Raw genomic sequence first — 19855 nt, 5'->3', positions numbered from 1 at the left:
GGCAGCGGGACACGCAACACCATCCCTTTCAGTTCTTCCACTGTCTCACAACGCCCTCACAAGCGCAGGAGTAATTCTTCTTTTTTGTCCATATTTTGCATGTGAGCAGACTGCAGTTCCTCTTTAAAGGGTAACTCCACTTTCATGGGGGAAAAAATAGCAGATAAAGAAAAAATATAGCACAATTGTGACACTATTCATATTGTAATTGAATGTTATTAAAAATTCCCTTTCCTCTTCAATCTGCAGCCACTGTAATTTTCTGAGCATACATTGCAATATGGCTTCATGGAGTTGTCCTGTACACAGAGTGTGTATTGACCACTCCCCAGAAACATCATTTCCTGCTTGTGTGATTGGCTCACAAATTTTCCCAGAAGTCTGCCTAAGATACAAGTCAGATTTCAGGCATCCCCTGCAACAAAAATGTTATTTTTGGGGAGATACTTTCAATAGGAACAAGTCTAAAGGCATGCAAGCCCAGCAGATTTCCTCATTAGTGCCCAGCAGCTGCACACCTGACGGTTAATTCTAAAACCACTCCCATTAGACCCACTCAGTACAGAGACACAGACAACCACATGAATTACTTCAGAATAACAAAAGGTAGGAATCTGCAACAAAGGTTTTTATAATCCTTGCAGTGTACATCGATCATTCAGAGGGGAATGTTTTTTTTCGCAGTTTATACTGACCTCATTTACAGACTGAAGTATATTTGGTTTTTTTTTTTTTTTTTACAGTTGTCCGCAGTGAGCAGAGAACTCTCTGCACTGAATTGGCAAAATGCTGTTAAGATCGCGAGGGGGGGGGGGGGGGGGGGTAGAATCGCGATCTCAATTCTTTATTAATTATGCAGCTCTAGTCTAGGGCTTCATGCACATTGAGCTTTTTTTTCAGCTCTTCTGAATGCTTTTTCTCCTGGCAGGCGAAAAACTGTTTTAAAACAAATACCGAAAAAAAGATGTGTATTGTACACACGTTTATACGCATTTGTGCGTATGCACGTTAATGCGTTCTATTGGCCAGAATATGAATTTATTCTGGCCATTTGAATGCATTGACCAGTGAACGCGCCTAAATGCGCCTAGTGCTTATACACGTTTTGCCCAATCGCTCCTCACTTGAACATCTTAATTATAGTTTGCAGGAAAGAAAATTATCTATGGCCCGTCTGAAGACAGCTATACATATAGGTGCGGTGGAGTTGTGTATATGTTGGTCAGAGATGTTGCTGGCTCATAATACTTTTGGAGCAGCCATCTAGATTTTGGGAACATCTGTGGAGGCCTGCAGTATGCAGGAAATGAAGAACTTATCACATGAAGAGTGGAGTATCAGTACCAGCTGTTTAACATACATTTCCTCATTCTAGAAATGCTTTTGATTATGTAATTTCGCAGATGTGCTCTGAATAACTCTATGGATTAAAAAAAAATGCGTGCCTAATTGAAAAGTAGACTATTGTTAAAATTTAGGAGCTGTTAAAAATCGCTAAATACAGCCAACATCGTTAGAAGCATTCCTTACAGTGGGCTGGAAGCTAATATATGTACAATTCAGGCCCTGACATCGACAATCTTGGGCCTCATGTAGAACGTGTCTCACAGAAGAACACTTTTCTTCTAGCAAACAAAGTATCCCTCTTCTACTGCTGAGCACGTTACAAAATGCAAAGATGGCTGATTGGTTCCTAGGTAAAAGAAGATTGTTTTTTGGGTGACACTTTGTCTATGTCCATTGCTCCAGAAGGCAGCATGTTTCATCATAGGAGCTGAGTTCTTTTTTGGTTCTGGCTTGATCAGCTCTACCCTGCTGTAGAGATGGGTTGGCTACACACAGTTTGTGTGTGTGTGGTGTGTGGTTTTTTTTTTTTTTTGGTTTTTTTTTTTTTTTGGTAATCTATGGTTGTTAGAAACCTAGAGTCAGTATAAGTATTTTTTGTACAGTTGGCTGTTGCATGTCATCAGTCACATTACATTTATATGGTGGCCAATTTAGATGCAAATAACATTTGGTGGAGATTAAGGACCCTTCCACATGGGGTGGGATCCATTGGAGTCTGCCTGCTCAGCGGGGAATTTGTCCGCTGATCCCCTCTGAGCATGCGGATGGCTGGTCCGTGTAGCGGAGCAGACACGGATACAACCTGCTCTCCTCTATGGGCGGTTGGATGTAAAAAAAAAACACCTGTCCGTTTTTACATCTGACTGCCATCCGATCAGGCAGACGGATGGGGAACAGATCCATAGCCATCTGTTTTTAGATACATGTCTGTTGACCCCTGCCACTTCATAGAGGAGACTGGAGGGCCTGATTGGGTCCACCTGAAAAACTGACAGGCGGACATGATCAGTCTAGTTGTGTGGAAGGGGCCTATGGGAAGTGTTTTAAAAAAATAAAAAACATCCATACTCTCCTCTATCTATGCTATAGCATCAGTACGATGCTGCAGATGTCCCACATTGGCTCTAAGACCAAGAACTGAATGATCACATGACCACTGATTGCTCAGTTCTCGACCTGTTTAAGTAGAGGGTAGTGACTGTTGGTCATTGCTCTTCGCTCTGCTCCCCCAGACTGGGAAGGGAGTGGGCAAGGCTGACTAGTTCTAATCTGCACACTGTGAGAGGTGGAGCCAGGTGTCGGGCAGCTGGGTGGATCCCGACAGTATCATCGAGATCCTTTCGGAGCCTGGAGTGTCTCTATTCCGTTTTTATAGTGGGCAAATAACCGGATATAATTTGACTCCGGGTCACAGGAGAATGAAAAAAGGTTACTCCTGTGACCAACAAGAGAAGTATAGCCAAACAACTTTGGCCATACTTCTCTTTGTTTCTTGTTAAAAAAAAAAAAAATACTTCTCTTTTTAATAATAACTACAGTGCTGTGCTAACATGCAAGTAAAATGTTAATACCCAGCTAACGGCCAATCCAGGCTAGTCCACCACTAGCTGTGGGGGCAATTGTCCTTATCCAGTAACTTTGTATGGGCTTAGCTGCTGATTGCTGAATAGGTAAGTAGAACATAAAGCTTGTGGATAAAACGGGAACATAAGGTTTCCAGCAGCCACTATCACTTTGCTTGGTAGGCTCTGCATTAACTTTAAGCATTCTCTCTGCCCCTGTATTTCTATGAACCGTGATTATTTGAGGATCTTTTTAGTGTGTCTTTTATGAATAGACACTGCCTGATGAGCTATATCCTGTAACTGACCTGATGTTCTTGTATTAAAAGTATATCTTCACACTTTAATATATTTTCTGTTGTGTTGCTTTGTTTTTTTTTTTTTAGCCCCGAGCAATTAGTGTAGATCTGCAGCCTGATGCAACTCTGCAGGTTGATATATCTGATGCCCTAAGTGAGCGAGACAAAGTGAAATTTACTGTGCATACAAAGGTGAGTCCTCTCTCTGTTAAATTCATATATGTGCAAAAATTATCAAGCGACATGTCATCAATTGGTCCATGGATGGGTTTTGCACCCAGTTGACTTTGGGAATCGTCAGAAGTGCATATCATTGCAACATGAAAAACCTTTGTGACCAATCAGCAGTCAGGTTTTCTTTGAGTTAACATATATTTCTTTTGTTAGATTCAGTATATCTGAGAGATGCTGGCATATGATTAGTATGCTGTAGAGATTTGTACATTGATGAAGTGCAGAGTCCAGAGCATACGTAGTGAAAGAATTTTTAGGTAGAGTGGAGATCATTCCTCAGCAGTGCAAGTGGAGGCATCTTCTAACCACCTGTCCCAAATTTTGTGATATTTGTTTGGGCAGCCACTGTGTGAGTAAAGTTCTTTTTTTTTTTTGGGGGGGGGGGGGGGGGGTGGTGTTTATTTATTATTATTATTATTATTGTTATTATTCAGGATTTATATAGCGCCAACAGTTTGCGCAGCGCTTTACAACATGAGGGCAGACAGTACACTTACAATACAAATCAATACAGGAGGGATCAGAGGGCCCTGCTCGTTAGAGCTTACAATCTAGAAGGGAGGGTCAAGTGGAAACAAAAGGTAATAACTGTGGGGGGGTGAGCTGATGGAGAAAAAGAAAAAACAGTTGTTAGGTGTTGGTAGGTTAGGCTTCTCTGAAGAGAAGGGTTTTCAGGGATCATCTAAAAGCTAATAGAGTAGGAGATAAGCTGACAGATTGGGGTAGGGCATTCCATAGGATTGGAGAGGCTTTGGAAAAGTCCTGGAGGCGAGCATGGGAGGAGGTGACGAGGGAGCTAGAGAGCAGAAGGTTGAAGAGAACGAGTAGGTTGGTATTTAGAGACTAGGCTAGTGATGTAGCTGGGGGCTAAATTGTGGATGGCTTTGTACGTAGTTAGTATTTTGAATTTAATTTTTTGGCCGAGTGGAAGCCAGTGGAGGGATTGACAGAGAAGGGGTAGCAGAGACAGAGCGATTGGTAAGGTGGATGAGTCTGGCAGCATTCATGATGGATTGAAGAGGTGATAGACTATGTAGAGGTAAGCCAATGAGAAGGGAGTTGCAGTAGTCAAGGCGAGAGATGACCAGCGAGTGAATTAAGAGCTTTGTTGTGTCATTGGTTAGAAAGGGGCGTATTTTGGAGATGTTGCGGAGCTTAAGGTGGCAGGATTTGGACAGTGATTGGACGTGGTGTTTAAAGGAGAGTTCAGAGTTCAGGACTACACCTAGAACTTTGGCATGTGGGGATAGGTTTATAGGGGCATATGTGGGAGGAAAAATGATACGTTCGGTTTTGGATAGATTGAGTTTGAGGAAGTGGTGTGACATCCAGACTGATATATCTGAAAGTAAATTAGAGATACATGAGGAGACAGAGGGAATGAGCTGAGGGGTAGAGAAATAGATTTGGGTGTCGTCAGCGTAGAGGTGGTACTGGAAGCCATGGGAGGCTATCAGCTGACCCAGGGAGGAGGTGTAGATTGAAAATAGGAGAGGTCCAAGAACAGAACCTTGGCGGACCCCAACCGAGAAAGGAAGAGGAGAGGAGGAAGTAGAGTTGTAAGAAACGCTAAAAGTGCAGTTGGATAAGTAGGAAGAGAACATCCAGAAAGGTTGATACTGGTCAAGGGGGCCTGTAGATCACAGCTATCCTTAGAGAAACTGGAGTGAAAAGACGTATGCAGTGTGCTTCAAAAGAGGAGAGTGACAGAGAGGGAGGTGGGTGAAATACCTGAAAGGTGCTATGTGGGGCTAGAAGGATTCCGACACCTCCTCCCTTATGTCCACTGGATCTGGGGGAGTGAGTCTAGAAAAGACCACCATGGGATAGAGGTTACGGTAATGGCGAGTAGGTTAAATGAGTTGGCGATAAAGAGGTAATGGAGAGAGGTGAGTTTGTTGCAGACAGAACGGGAGTTCCAAAGGGGACAAGAGAAAGGGAGTCTGGTCTGAGGAAGACTGGAAATAGGAACTAAATTGTGTTGATTGCGGCTGCTGCCAGAGGGTGCAATGTGATGGGTGCATGGGGTACAGTTAAATAATGGAGGCCCGGGGTTTGGGGCTATATCTCCAGAGGTTAGGAGAAGCAGGAGGGTGAGGGAGGTAATATGGGAGTGGGATTTATATGAAGGGACATGGCCCAGGGTCTTGGAGATTTTTAGTGTGTGTGGATTTAGAATTGGCAGGAGTTGGTGGGTGCAGTAATAAGGAGAGGACAGAAGTGAGATAGATAGATGGATGGATAGATTTTAAGGATAAAGGACAGAGCTGTCAAAAGGAGTGGTAGAGAGTGCATGTTACAAGGAGAAAGAGAGCTGAATGGGTAAACAAGGTTACCTGATGTCTGTGTGGTGTTTTTCAAAGTATTTTCTTGTGTTCATTTGCTTTGTGCATTAGCTGAAGTGCAGAGTCAGAAGGGCTCCCACTTATAGAAATAGCCCCACTTTGAGAATGTGCCCCCTGCAAATGCTTCCCCCCCAAAGAAGTTTATATTCTGATAGGGGTGGGTGGATTTCAATTAGCAATCAAGAGGTAATAAAGGTTGGCTGGTTAACAGGGCAAAATTCTTACTTCAGAAACAGACTAGCAAGAGGGCACTAAAGTTAACGGGCCATAATTCTGGGTAAGATAAGGGAGATAATAAAGCATTGTAATGTGGACAGGTCTACAGACTGTTAAGCAAAAATAACATACCAGCAATTATTAAAGACACATAAGCAAAGCAGATAGCAGTGTTTCAGTTTTTGGGTGGAGATGGTTCAGTTAGCACATACCTGTAGAAAGAGAGAACAGATTTACAGATGAGACAATCAGATAATGAGTGCAGAGTCAGAAGTGCTCCCACTTATAGAAATAGCCCCACTTTGAGAAAGGGCCCCAGTTGCAAATGTGCCCCCTGATCCACTGTTGAACAATGGGGGCGATTCTCTTAACCAGGTCCTGGCTATTTGCATTCTGGCTAAGAATCGTGGCTCTTGTAGGAATATATTAAGGTATTTGTCCTCCTCAGATATAGAGAGGAGGCCCAACACACACTGGCAGGGGGCATAGGGTGAGAGGGGAGCCCATGCGATCATGAAGGATATTGAGCACCTGTGACCAGTAACCTTGATAGGATGGACAGGACCATAGCAAGTGATAGAAGGTGCCCCTGGGGTCTCCACACCTAAGACATGCTAAACTGTTTTCCGGTCTTTATCTAGAGAGGTGAATGGGTGTCAAATAGGACCTGTGAAGGATGTAGAACTGGGTGAGGCGATCAGACAGCTTGGGGGAAACAGATTTACAGGTTGCCAACACCTCCTCCCAATCCTCATCTATCACATCACCCATGTCCATCTCCCACCGAGATTTAAATTGGTAGGCCAAGGCAGTGGCAGCGGGTAGCATGATGTGGTTGTAGAACAAGGAATGCTGACTATGTTTTGATGATGCTAGATATTTGAAATATTTTGGTTGTGGGTGTCTGTTACCTTAATGTCTAATTCTTTGTTCGCTATGATTATATACATGGACATGTAGCTCCTTGAAGTAGTGAGTTCTGTAGGCTTAAATGCCCTGATTTATTCTAGGTAGATGAATGGGTCTTTGTTTTATTTAAATGCCCCTGAGTGTCCTCAGACCACTTCTTTATTCCCTTTATACTCATGATCCTACTGCTATTCATAGCTCTAATGTCTTAATTAAATTTGCAATTGATATGAAGATAATGGGTTTGATATCCATTGCTTTTGAAGCAGTGTATAGTGATAGTGACGAGGTCCAAACGCTTTCTGAGTAGTGTATGGACATTGACTTGAACTTTAAACACTAGGCAAACAAAAGAAAATGTAGATTATTATTATTATTCAGAAATGTATATTGCACCAACAGTTTGTGTAGCACTTTACAAAATGGCGAGAGACAGTACAATTGCAATATAATTCAAGACAATGGGGTAAAGCCTGTACACATGGGCCGAATATCGGCCGATTGAACAGAAACCAGCTTACACTCATCCTGTGTCTACAGCAGCTGAACATCTGGCTTCTGTTGGAACAGGCATGCTGGAAAAAACAGCTGCCAATCAGCATCCTATTAGCGCTCCCAGCCAGTGGCTGCAAGCTCTGACCGTTGAGTTCTGGGAGGGGGCAGTCCCCCTGTCAGACCACAGTAGCTCAGTGGGGAGATCACTGTACTAACATTGCATAGTTAGTACAGTAAGCTCCTGTGTGTACTAGGCTTAAGGAGGTCCCTGCTCCTGAGAGTCCCCTTCTCCTCTGTTCATGTCTTCTAACCAGCCTTTGTCACCACACAGATTTACAGATCTCCTGGAGCAGGGGGTCATCACTCCAGTACCTGTGGTGGAACAGTTCCAGGGCTTTTACTCCAAACCTGTTCATGTTTCCCAAACCCAGAAATAGGTTCCACCCAATCTGGGATCTCAAAGCCCTATATGGCTTCATTTGGGCATAGGAATACAGCATGGAATTCACCAGGTCTGTCATAGCTTTCCTTTATCAGAGAGACTTTGTGGCCTCTGTGGACATCAAGGACACATCCCTGCTTGTCATTATTTTTACAGTGCCTCAGCACTTCAAATTTGTGGCCCTGCCATTTGGCCTAACTTCTGTATCCTGAGTATTCACAAAAATGCTGGCCTCTGGACTAGCCTTGTTGCATTGCCATGTTCTGCCCAACAGTGTAGCTTGAACAGTCTAGATCTTGCCAAGGTTCAGCTATGTTATAAACATCCAGAAGTCTGTGCTGAAAACAACTCATCACTTAAAGTATCTGGATCTGATCCTATAACCAGGTTAACCAGTTTTTCTTTCCCAAGAGAAACTTCAAACTCATTGCTTCCAGACTTGAACTCTTCAGTCTAGGAATCGCCCAACTTCTGCATGGGAGTTTAGTGTTTTGATGGAAGCCTTCATCAAGGCAGTCCTATAAATCTGTTTCCACTTCAGACTCAGACTCCTACCACACAACATCCTGTCATTAAGTGACAAGTTGGTCTAGCCACTGGACTGATTCTCCTGACACTAAACACCAGATCGCCCTTGCTCTGGATATGAGTAGGTGTTTCCTTTTTAGACTCATGGAAGTTCCCCACGATGGATGCCACTGTGCCAGCCTCATGGGCTGGGTAGGAGTCTTGTACACCTTGTCTCCCGGTTGACGTTCTGGAACTTCAGGCATTTTGGCTGTCCCTACAACACTTACATTTCTACTGGAGGATCATCCTATCAGGATTCAGTCAGACAACGCTACGGCAGTGGTGTACATCACCATCAGGGAGGCACCAGAAGTCTCACTTCAGCAAGAACAGGTGGAAAGGATCCTGTCCTGGACAGAAATTCATGTTCCAGTCTTGTCTACCGTTTTACATCCCTGTCATGGTCAACTGAAAGGCGCACTATCTCAGCCAGAAATTCCTGGATTTGGAAGTAGGGGTGGTTCCTACATCGGAAGGGATCCTCCTGGCATAAGCAGTGGATGCTCTGGTGGATTCGTGAGATCAATACAGCCTGATTCATGTTTCCTCACTTGCTTCACAGGATTGAAATGGAAGACATTCCAGTGAATCTCATGGCTTCAGATTGGTTCAGGGAGATCTGATTCTCCGAACTGATCAGATTCCTGGCAGACGCTCTATGGGCTCTTCCAATCTGTATCTTCTGTCCAAGGGACACTTCTTATCTTCCAAAGATCGCTAACTTGTCATCCTTGGATTAAGGCCTTTGTACTGGATGCCTCTAAGGCTCAACCTGTGGAATCTGAATTTTGGTTCTCTCTGCATTTATAAAGCCACCCTTTGAACATATTAGTGTTATTCCCCTTTCAACTCTCGTTCACAAGGTTCCATTCCCTGTTGTCTTTACTTCTACAAGGTAAGTGTCTGAGCATCTTTATCCTATAAAGCTGTGGTCCCCAACCTTTTTGGCATCGGGGACTGGCTTGGTGGAAGAAGATTGTTCCAAGGCCGGGGGGCGATTTTTTTTTTTTTTTTGCTGGCAATTTGTCGGGGCAATGGCTGGTGTTGGTGCTTCATTCATCCCAGCACCATGGTTGTTATAGTGTCAGGGTGATTGAAGCGCATTATTAATATTGTTACATGGTAATATACTATGAAATTGTTCAACTCACCATAAGGCAGAATCATTGGAAGCCCTGGGCGTGTCGCCTGCCACCAGATGTGGATTGTCACTTGCCATGTCGCCTGCCACCAGATGTGGATTGTCACTTGCCATGTCGCCTGCCACCAGATGTGGATTGTCACTTGCCACGTCGCCTGCCACCAGATGTGGATTGTCACTTGCCACGTCGCCTGCCAGTGCCACCAGATGTGTATTGCCACTGCATTGGTGGCAGCACTGGTCCATTTAGTTTAGTACAGAGGCCAGTTCTGTGCAGTGGCCAGTTCTAAATGAGGGAAGGAGAGTGGTGCGGGGCAGGTGGTGAGAGATGATATCATCTCTGCTCCTCCCTGTACCTCCGACATTGAAGAGGCTGGGCTGTGAGGGCAGAAGAGCGGTGATGCGGGGCGGGCAGAGAGATGATGTCATCTCTCACCGCCTGCTTGTCTCATCCACCCGCACACTTCTCTCATCCACCCCGCTATTGTGACAGAACACCGACTCTTTCATGCCGCCCACCTGGCTCAGAGCCCGCCTGCCTGGCTCAGATATCCCGCCCGCCTGGCTCCAACATGCCGTACGCCTGGCTCTGATGCCACACCTGTCCTGCGGCCCGACTGCATTGAGGCCATGGGCCAGTAGTGGGCCACGGCCGGTGCTTGGGGACCCCTGCTATAAAGAACCCTTTCTGGCCATAAGGTGGTATTTAAACCCAGAACTTCCTTCCCTCCTAAAGAGGAGATCCAGTCTCCCTCAAAAAATTAAGTCAGCAGCTACAAATATTGTAGTTGCTGACTTTTAATATAAAGACACTTACCTATCCAGGGATCCAGTGCTATCCTCACCCAAGCCGATTCTTCAATTGGATTTGGGTTCAGGTGCCGGCATCTTAACTAAGAGAATCCGGCAGTGAAGCCTTGTGGCCTCACAGCTGGCATCCCACTGTGCTTGCCCGAGCCACAGTGCACTTTCTGAATGGTCCCGCTGTCTTTTGGGACCTGTGATGTTTCCCAGTAGGATGCAGGGGAAGGAGAGGGGGGGCCAAACTGTTTGGATTGCTATGGCGATCCGCCTGGAAGTGGGGGCAGGTACCTGTCAAAACCAGGTACCCGCTCCCCACCCCAAAAACTGCCAGTTGTTTGAGAGGATGGGGGGGTGAGGACGCAAACAAGCAGAACTTCCCCTTTTGGGTGAAGCTCCGTTTTTAAGGCACTTTCAGCCTTTCACCTCACCCTGGTCATTGTTCTTCTGTCTCTGTCCAGTTTGTCAGGAGGAGATCTCCCACTATTGTCTAAAATAATAAACAAACCTTGCGAGCCACATACGGGTCAATGCCTAATAAAATGCTAGAATATGAGGTATATGAAATATAATATAAAAGCAATCCTGAGTAGAAACCAGCTGCAAACACTTAATCACGTTCCATAATCATGTAAGTGGTGTATAGAAAAAAAATGTGTCTGCGCTAGATAAAAATTAACATTCCAATAATAACCATAAGTGCTGAGTGCAAAAATAAACAAATACATAAATAAAAGTGTTATAGCTGACCAATAATAAATCAGAAATAACCATTAGTGCATAAATCTCCAAAGTGCACAGTGCTACATCAAACACACAATATAAGTGTCCAATCAAAACATATAAAATAAAATTAAAATAAAATATAAAAAATATGGGAATATAAAAATCTTCCTGTGAATCTATTAAAGTTCAAAACCGTGTATATCCAGAGATATAAAGGTGCCCAAAATCAGTGTCCATAAATCAGTGAAGCTCCTGCATCTTGTCCTTCCAAAGGTGCAACACCATAAAAACGTGCTTTAGTGTCTTCCAGTGACCCCCACAAGCATATACGCTCACCTTCCTGCGTGTGACACAGTAATTAAACTCTGTCAAACACGCTTTGGAGACACTCCTGTGCTCTAATGGAATCAGCTGTGTAGACCTTCAATGCTCCCAGTCATGACCTTCAATGCTCCCAGAACACGCGTAGGGGAGGGGCCTGGACGGAGCTGTCAGCAGAGAGAGAGGAGAGTTCGAGACGTACACTGCACTGCACGCCATACCGCGAGATCGGCTTGTTTTAGTTTTACTTGCTTAGGATGGTGCACTTACGCACCTGCAGCATGTGAGTACCCCTGCAAGGGGAGAAAGGTTGTTTTTTTTTTTTTTTTTTTAATAAAGCACTTTATATTATCATACAATGTTGCGCTATGTAGTTTCTTTTCTTTTGCATATAAAATCATGACTGGGAGCATTGAAGGTCTACAGAGCTGATTCCATTAGAGCACAGGAGTGTCTCCAAAGCGTGTTTGACAGAGTTTAATTACTGTGTCACACGCAGGAAGGTGAGCGTATATGCTTGTGGGGGGTCACTGGAAGACACTAAAGCACGTTTTTATGGTGTTGCACCTTTGGAAGGACAAGATGCAGGAGCTTCACTGATTTATGGACACTGATTTTGGGCACCTTTTTATATCTCTGGATATACACTGTTTTGAACTTTAATAGATTCACAGGAAGAGTTTTATATTCCCATATTTTTTATATTTTATTTTAATTTTATTTTATATGTTTTGATTGGACACTTATATTGTGTGTTTGATGTAGCACTGTGCACTTTGGAGATTTATGCACTAATGGTTATTTCTGATTTATTATTGGTCAGCTATAACACTTTTATTTATGTATTTGTTTATTTTTGCACTCAGCACTCCCACTATTGTCTGGGTGTAATGTGCTCTGCATGTTTTATCTAGCAAAACACGGGACACACTTGCAATCCCATTTGCTTTCAATGGCACCCCAATCATGACGCTATTTTGCCGCAGTTGTCGCCTGGCGAATCATGGTAAAATTGCAGGATGCCTGTTGCCCAAGAGAAGCTCCGGAACTTGGTGCCATTAAAAGTAATCGGGATCGTAAGCATGTCCCGCTTTTGTGGCGATTCCAAATCACGGTCAGGATCGTGGCGATTCCGCACCCGATCCGGGACACCTAGGTGTGAACGGAGCCTAAAGACCAACTCTATTTTTAACACTCCCCCTTCCCTTTTGACCTCTTGCTGCCCATTGAAGCAAGTAAAAAGTAGTCTTGGAGAAGACATTCCAGGGAATTACCCAAGCTTCTAGCACATATGGCGTGTGCCACATTACCAAGCAAACCTGTTTCAGCTCTTTCTGTACCAACCATGGCAGGTTCTATTTTAGAGTGAAATAGAAACTTGTACGGGTTCCACGCCTAATTTAACAGAGGGATTGTGGCAGTTTTCACTGTAGAAAACTTTGGCGGACCCCCGCCAGGTCAGGCCTGGCATACAGGATGTGAGCTGTTAGCAGACAGCTTCCATTCTTCTCTCTGCTTGTACAATGATTACACTTCACAAGCAAAGTCTGCATTGTTAAGTCGTTCCTGTTCATTTAGCTGAGCGGTTGAGGGGGAGAGCGGGGGCAGGCAGAGGGAATGGAGCATGCAGCTCCAGGTGAACTGTTCTGCTGTGTCTTTCACACACACAGCATAGAATATGGAATAGCTGGCTCTTAATTACCAAAGGGGCTTGCTTCCATTTTGTAATTTAGGTGAAGCATCTGTTGCATTTGATCCGCTTAGAAGAGTGATGTAGGCATGCATCCTGCACTGCTCTTTGTTCATTTTTCCCATTATATCAGTGTTTGTCAACTTGCACTTCTATCTATTCGCATATTCTTCCATCTATTTGCATATGTACACTGTAAAGTGGTGTGGTAGTGGCACTGGGAGAGACCCCCGATGCTTGAGGAACTAGGTTGAGTTTTTGCTTTTGTCTGCAAAGTAACATCTGAGTCTGGACTCTGTTTTTTTTTTTTTTTTTAAACGCATGACAACTTTGTCATTTTTTAATTTTGTGATGGGTGGTGGTAACTATTTTGTACGTTTTTGATACTTATTGATGTCCGTTAATGAAATATATTTTTGTATTAAGTCAAATTAATAGTATTACCTAATAGTACCTGCTTTCTGTTGGGGGCCTGCCCATTTTTCTTTTTTTACAGTTTTCTGGTACAGTAATCTACACCTATATGTTGGTATAGTGGACTATATGTTTAATGGGCCCCTTTTTAGAGGGGATACCGTGTGGATAATCCCTGATCTATATCTAAATAATTACGAACAGGGCTCTCTGATTCCTACTGTATTATAGTGTATTGTAGTTGTACTGTCTACCCTCAAGTTGTAAAGCGATACGCAAACTGTCGGCGCTATATAAATCCTGTATAATAATAATAATCTGGATTGGGGTAATGCGTGTATTTGGTGCTATGTTTTTAGTACCTGACAATGTCTGTCAGTAATGGCTCTGTAAAGAATAATGGAAAGAGAGCCTAGTGCTCACCATCACATCTACTACTGTTTGGTATACAGAACCTGCCAGACCCTCAATTCTTAAGTTTTGTAAACAAGAAGCGGTGTATTCTCTGCCAGTTGCAGGATGTTAAGATGCAGTGAAACATATATAAAATAAATGAGGCATGCATTTTCTATGACCGTTATGTCATTTCTTAATTTTTTTTTTTTTTTCCCCCTCCAGAGTTCATTACCAAACTTCAAGCAGAACGAGTTCTCTGTGGTGAGACAGCATGAAGAGTTCATATGGCTGCATGATTCCTTTGTGGAAAATGAGGAATATGCAGGATATATTGTAAGTGTGATAATATCGCCTGCCCTTATACTTCATTTATTGTGCTTCATGAGCTCCCATAGCATGCTTTGTGTGTAGCTTTGCTGTGAATATTTTTAAATACTTATCTTGGGATTGCATATTTTCTAATTAATATATTTTTCTGAGCTCCCATGAACAAGAAGTAAGCTGCCAGGGCCATCTGTGCTGAAAAATGTAGCTAATAACACCTTGTGTAATTACAGTGGAGCGAGGCAAAAATAACAGTTTGATTTGGAAAAGCTGATTGTATGCGTTTATCAGCCAGGCAAAGAATGTATACCGGACAGGCAGATAACGGGAATTATGTAGACATACAACTGTGTCTTGGCTGTATAAATTCAATACCAAACTCCTCATTTTTATGTGTCTGTATTCATCAGATGTGGAAAGCATAGAAAAAAAGTTTTTTTAGATTTCCAATGTAGATGGTGTAGATCAGCGGTCTCCAATCTTTTTGGCATGCGGCAGCCAATTTTCCCAGAGACTGGGGGGAAGGAGGACTTCTGGGAGAGGGAGTTGGTGGGTGTGTTGGCTGTTGTGGACGGGTCAGGGGATGGGATATTCAGAGTCTGTCCTCAGCCCCCCCCTTTGTCGGCGTCCTCCGTTCCACTTCACAGCACAACCCCCTTTTACATTACAGTGCAGTCCCCTTTACATCAGTGCCCCTTTACATTAATGTAACAGGGACTTTTCTGTAAAGGGGGGGCTGCACTGTAATGTAAAGGGGGGCTGCACTGTAATGTAAAGGGGCACTGTAATGTAAAGGGGCACTGTAATGTAAAGGGGGGCTGCACTGTAATGTGGATTTTACTACTTGAATTTGGGACTGATGCCAGGCAGTTTTGAGCTACACAATTGATGTAAAATAAGAAAAAAAGAGGCCAATTCTGACATTTCTCACTTACAGGTTAAAATCTTTTTTTTTTTTTTTTTTTTTTGCTAGAAAATTACTTTGAAACCCCAAACATTATATATTTTCTGAAAGCAAAGACCCTGGATAATAGAATGGTGGTTGTTGCAATCTTTTTATGTTGCATGATATTTTTGCAACCCTTTTATCAAATGCACATTTTCAGGGAAGCAAATACACTTTTAGTGCACACAATACAATACCCAATATTTTGGTCAAAGATATGATGTTGTGCCGAGTAATCGATACCAAACAGGTCGAGATTTAAAAATTTGCATGCCTGTCAAATGGCTAAAGTACCTAAAAATATCCATAGCTGACTCTTTAAAAGTCTTTACAGGTTATCACTTTAGAGGTAAAGTAATCTAGAATTACTGCGATCACTCTGACATTTGCAGTGATATCTCACAAATGTATGCGAGCAATGTCATGCTTTTTTCCATTACAAGGGATGTTTACATTCCTTGTAATAGGTATAAAAGGGATCCAATTTTTTTTTTTTTTAAACAGTGAAAAAATAAAGTAAAAAAAAAATAAATAAGAAAAAATTATTTTTTTTAAACCCCCTGTCCCGACGAGCTCGCTCGCAGAAGCGAACGCATACGTGAGTAGCGCCCGCATATGAAAACGGTGGTCAAACCACATGTGAGGTATCACCGCGACCGGTAGAGCAAGAGCAATAATTCTAGCCCTAGACCTCCTCTGTAACACAACATGCAACCTGTAGAATTTTTTAAACCTTGCCTATGGCGATTTTTAAGGGTAAAAGTTTGCCGCCATTCCATGAGCAGGCGCAATTTTGAAGTGCGACATGTTGGGTATCAATTTACTTGGTGTAACATTATATTTCACAATATAAAAAAAAAAATTGGGCTAACTTTACTGTTGTCTTATTTTTTTTTTTATTCAAAAAAGTTAATTTTTTTTTTTTTTTGCAAAAAAAAGTGCGCTTATAACTGCGCAAATACGGTGCAAAAAAAAGTATTGCATTGACTGCCATTTTATTCTCTAGGGTGTTAGAAAAAAAACTATATAATGTTTGGGGGTTCTAAGTAATTTTCTAGCAAAAAAACCTGTTTACGCCTAAAATCCAAAACGAGGCTGGTCCTTAAGTGGTTAATAAACAAAAAAAGTACTTTTTTTACTACTCAATATACAGCTGTCATCTGGTCTAGCTCTTTCCTAGCCTGTCTGCGGGAAAACATAAGCAGGAGGAGCTTCTAGTCCTCTGCTGCTGGTCACATGTTGAAAAAAAAAATTGGTATATGGAGAAAAAATAAATAACATCAATAAACTGTTTTTAAATTGTCCTACAAATATATATTTGAAATGAAATCTTTATTATTTTGTGGAGATAACATGGTGCGGGCAGATTTCTGCCAGTCACAGGCTGTATCGTGCCTCTCCAGCCTGTGTGTTAGAATAAGAAGCCACCATTAATTTATCCCGCACCCATTGTGTTTAGCTGATTAGTGGGCATAGAGGAGGAAGGAGGGAGTGGGCTGTCATTTACCACTGTGTATACACCCATGTGTGTGACTCTAGTCACATGGGCTGCTCAGATGTGACGGGGAGGAAATGCTCAGCATAGAAACTCACTGAAAACTGAGCATGTGCAGAGTTGCCACCATGGATGCAAAATCCCTAGCTAAATTGGGGACATGAACAGAAGGGGGAGATGGAGAGCAGCAGAATACAGAAAACAAATCTCATAGTGACTGAGTGAGTATGAACAGCATGTAATACACCATTAATTGATAGTTTATGATGTGGGTTTAGTGACACTTTGAAGTAGAAATAAATTCTCTTATCCTGTACAGCCAAGGAAGCTGCTTCTGTTTGATCTGCAACTGCCATGATACTACACATGTGATCAGTTATGACACCAGCCATTTGATGGTTTGGTTGAGGACACAAGCAAATATGACAGCAATCCTGGCATTCCAAGACTGTAACTGTTTTTTAGAAACCGTTAAATCAATGGATTTAGTTTCGCTTTATGATTTACTGCTGGGGCTCTGGGCTTCAGCAAAATGGCAGCCTCCAGCAAGAAGAAATGCACGACCACTGCTGGAGGCCATTTACAGCACACACTCATTTTGGTAGCATAATTATTAACCACTTCCAGACCGCTGCACGCCGATATACGTCCTAATTTTGAAGAGGAATATCGTTGTTACGGCAGCACCTAGCTGCCATAACCCAGGTATCCTCTTCTTTGGCCGGTGGTCCGGTTTCCGATAATAGTGGTCTCTCTGCCTGTAAATGTAAACACAGACAGAGGAAGTGATGCCATTTCCCCTCGTGGAATCCTTTTCAGTTCCAGTGAGAGGAGAGAGGACATCTGTGAGTTGCACTAACACCAGTACACGTAGGCACACATTTCACCCCCGGATCCCCCCCCCCAGTTAACCCCTTCATTCCCTGTCACCGTGTCACAAAGTGCAGTTTTCATATTTTTCACTGATCACTGTACTAGTGTCATTTGTGACACTAATCAGCGTTAGAGCAGCTAGTAGTAAGCCCAGGTAGGTCTAGGGTACCCCCCTAATAAAGGTTTAACCCTTTGATCACCCCCCAGTTAACCCTTTCACCCTCTGTCAAAAATATAGTGCATAGATCTATATTCTGATCACTGTATTTTTGGTGTCACAGGTGAGGCTAGTTAGTATTACCGTCAGTCTTCTATAGCGTCAGGGTAACCCCATATATTACCGAATAAAGGTTTTAACCCTTCCACCCCCTGTCATCAGTGATCACCGTATTAGTGTCACGGGTGACGCTGGTTAGTTTTTTTTTTTTTTTTTTTTTTTATAGCGTTAGGGCACCCGCCACATATTTACTTAATAAAGGTTTAACCCCCTGATCGCCCGGCGGGTGACATCAGTTGGGTTTTATCTTTGATCTGATCAGATCTAGAGGTCGACCAATATGGGTTTTTCCCTGGCCGATGTCGATATTTAGAAATCGCAATGGCCGATTATATGATGCTGATTTTTTTTTTTTTTTTTTTTTTTCCCTTCATCTCATAAAATCTAACAGACCCCTTTCACAATGGGGCATTTTTCAGGCGCTTTTGGGCTAAAAATAATGCCTGTAAAGTGCCTGCAAAGCGGCTCCCCTGCAGTCTCAGTGTGAAAGCCCAAGTGCTTTCACACTGAGGCGATGCGCTGGCAGGATGTTAAAGCCCTGCAAGCAGCATCTTTGGAGCGGTGTATACCGCTCCTCCACCATTCCTACCCATTGAAATGAATGCGCACCGCTGCCGAAACGCCTGTAAAGCAATTCGGCAGCAGCGCTTCACGGGCGTATTCAACCCCTTTCTCGGGCGCCAGCTGGGTTATAAGCGCCATGCTAGCAGCTGAATAGCGCCGCTAAAATGACGGTAAAGCGCCGCTAAAACTATCAGCGTTTTACCGTCAACGCCTGCCCGCTCCAGTGTGAGAGCAGCCTTAAGTAATAAGTGATACAGAAAATTTCTTACATTTAAACAGGTAATCCAAAACTTTTGGACGAAAAAAAAAATGGGCTAACTTTACTGCTTATTTTTTTTTTTTTTTTTTTTATTGGTGTATTTTTTCCCCCAAAAAATTGCGTTTGAAAGATCGCTGCGCAAATACCGTGTGACATAAAATACTGCAGCAACCGCTATTTTATTCCCTAGGGTCTCTGCTAAAAAAAAATATATAATTTTTGGGGGTTCTAAGTGATTTTCTAGCAGAAAATAAAGGATTTTTACTTGTAAGCAACAAATGTCAGAAAAGATTTAGTCTTTAAATGGTTAAACTGAGAACTCCTACACATGGAGTTCAGTTCATTGACAAGTGGAAACATTGTATCTTTTTAGTTTCTTTTATCAGACTTGGCAGGCTGCCCAGAGAGGAGCTCCACAGAAGACATCAGGCAACTTGCATTGACTTCTATTACAGAAGTCATTTGCAAGTCGCACTGAAGTTATAATCGGCCTTTTTTATCAGCACAATCTGCCGATGCTGATTAATTAAAAAAACGCCAAATATCGGCCGGCCGATATATCGGTCGACCTCTAATCAGCTCTATACTACCATCCCCAGTAGTTTAGGGTTCCCAAAAACACGGCGTTGGCGGGATCAGCCCATAAACCTGCTAGCACTTTCGTTTAGCCCCTCCGCCCAGCCCACCCAAGTGCAGTATCAATCGATCACTGTCACTTACAAAACACAACACATATAACTGCAGTATTCGCAGAGTCAGGCCTGATCCCTGCGAACGATAACAGGTTTTTTTTGGTAGCGATTGAAGCAGGCTCCGACAATCAGGTGCTCTTTTTGCCTGTGAGTTGCACTAGTTGTACCTATAAATTTGGAGGCCAAATTGTCCAGACAGAGGTACACTAGTGTAGAAGAAGGAAGAAAATCCTGGACTGCCACACTCCATAGAAAAGGCATCTTTATTTGCAAAAATTAATAAAAATCAAAAATGGATAGAACAGGGATCAAAGGCTAACACGTTTCACATCAAATGATGCTTGCTCATAGCTATGCCACAGCATGGGGGCAGGGGTGGAGGGGTGATTTGCCCCTAACATTAGGGGCCGATTGCCCCCATGCTTCGGCATATATTTTTACTCCTTTTTTTTTTTGGCACAGATGGCAATAAAAAAAGTTGTTTTTATTGAGTTAATGTTTTGTTGTTACCATTGTT

The 19855-nt window shown here is 42.9% G+C and overlaps 1 protein-coding gene across 1 annotated transcript in view; it reads left to right on the top strand.

Moving 5' to 3' along the window:
* The window catches only part of SNX6 (sorting nexin 6), a 60606-nt gene that overhangs the window by 17096 nt on the left and 23655 nt on the right, over positions 1–19855 (top strand). Inside the window, exons 3-4 of the mRNA XM_073610061.1 lie at positions 3296–3400; positions 14131–14241. Coding sequence (XP_073466162.1) covers positions 3296–3400; positions 14131–14241 — 216 coding nt within the window. The remainder of the gene's footprint in view (positions 1–3295; positions 3401–14130; positions 14242–19855) is intronic.

This window comes from Aquarana catesbeiana, linkage group LG13, assembly GCF_042186555.1.
Source record: "Aquarana catesbeiana isolate 2022-GZ linkage group LG13, ASM4218655v1, whole genome shotgun sequence".
NCBI classification, from domain to species: Eukaryota; Metazoa; Chordata; class Amphibia; order Anura; family Ranidae; genus Aquarana; species Aquarana catesbeiana.
This window is presented reverse-complemented; position numbering and strand designations above follow the sequence as displayed.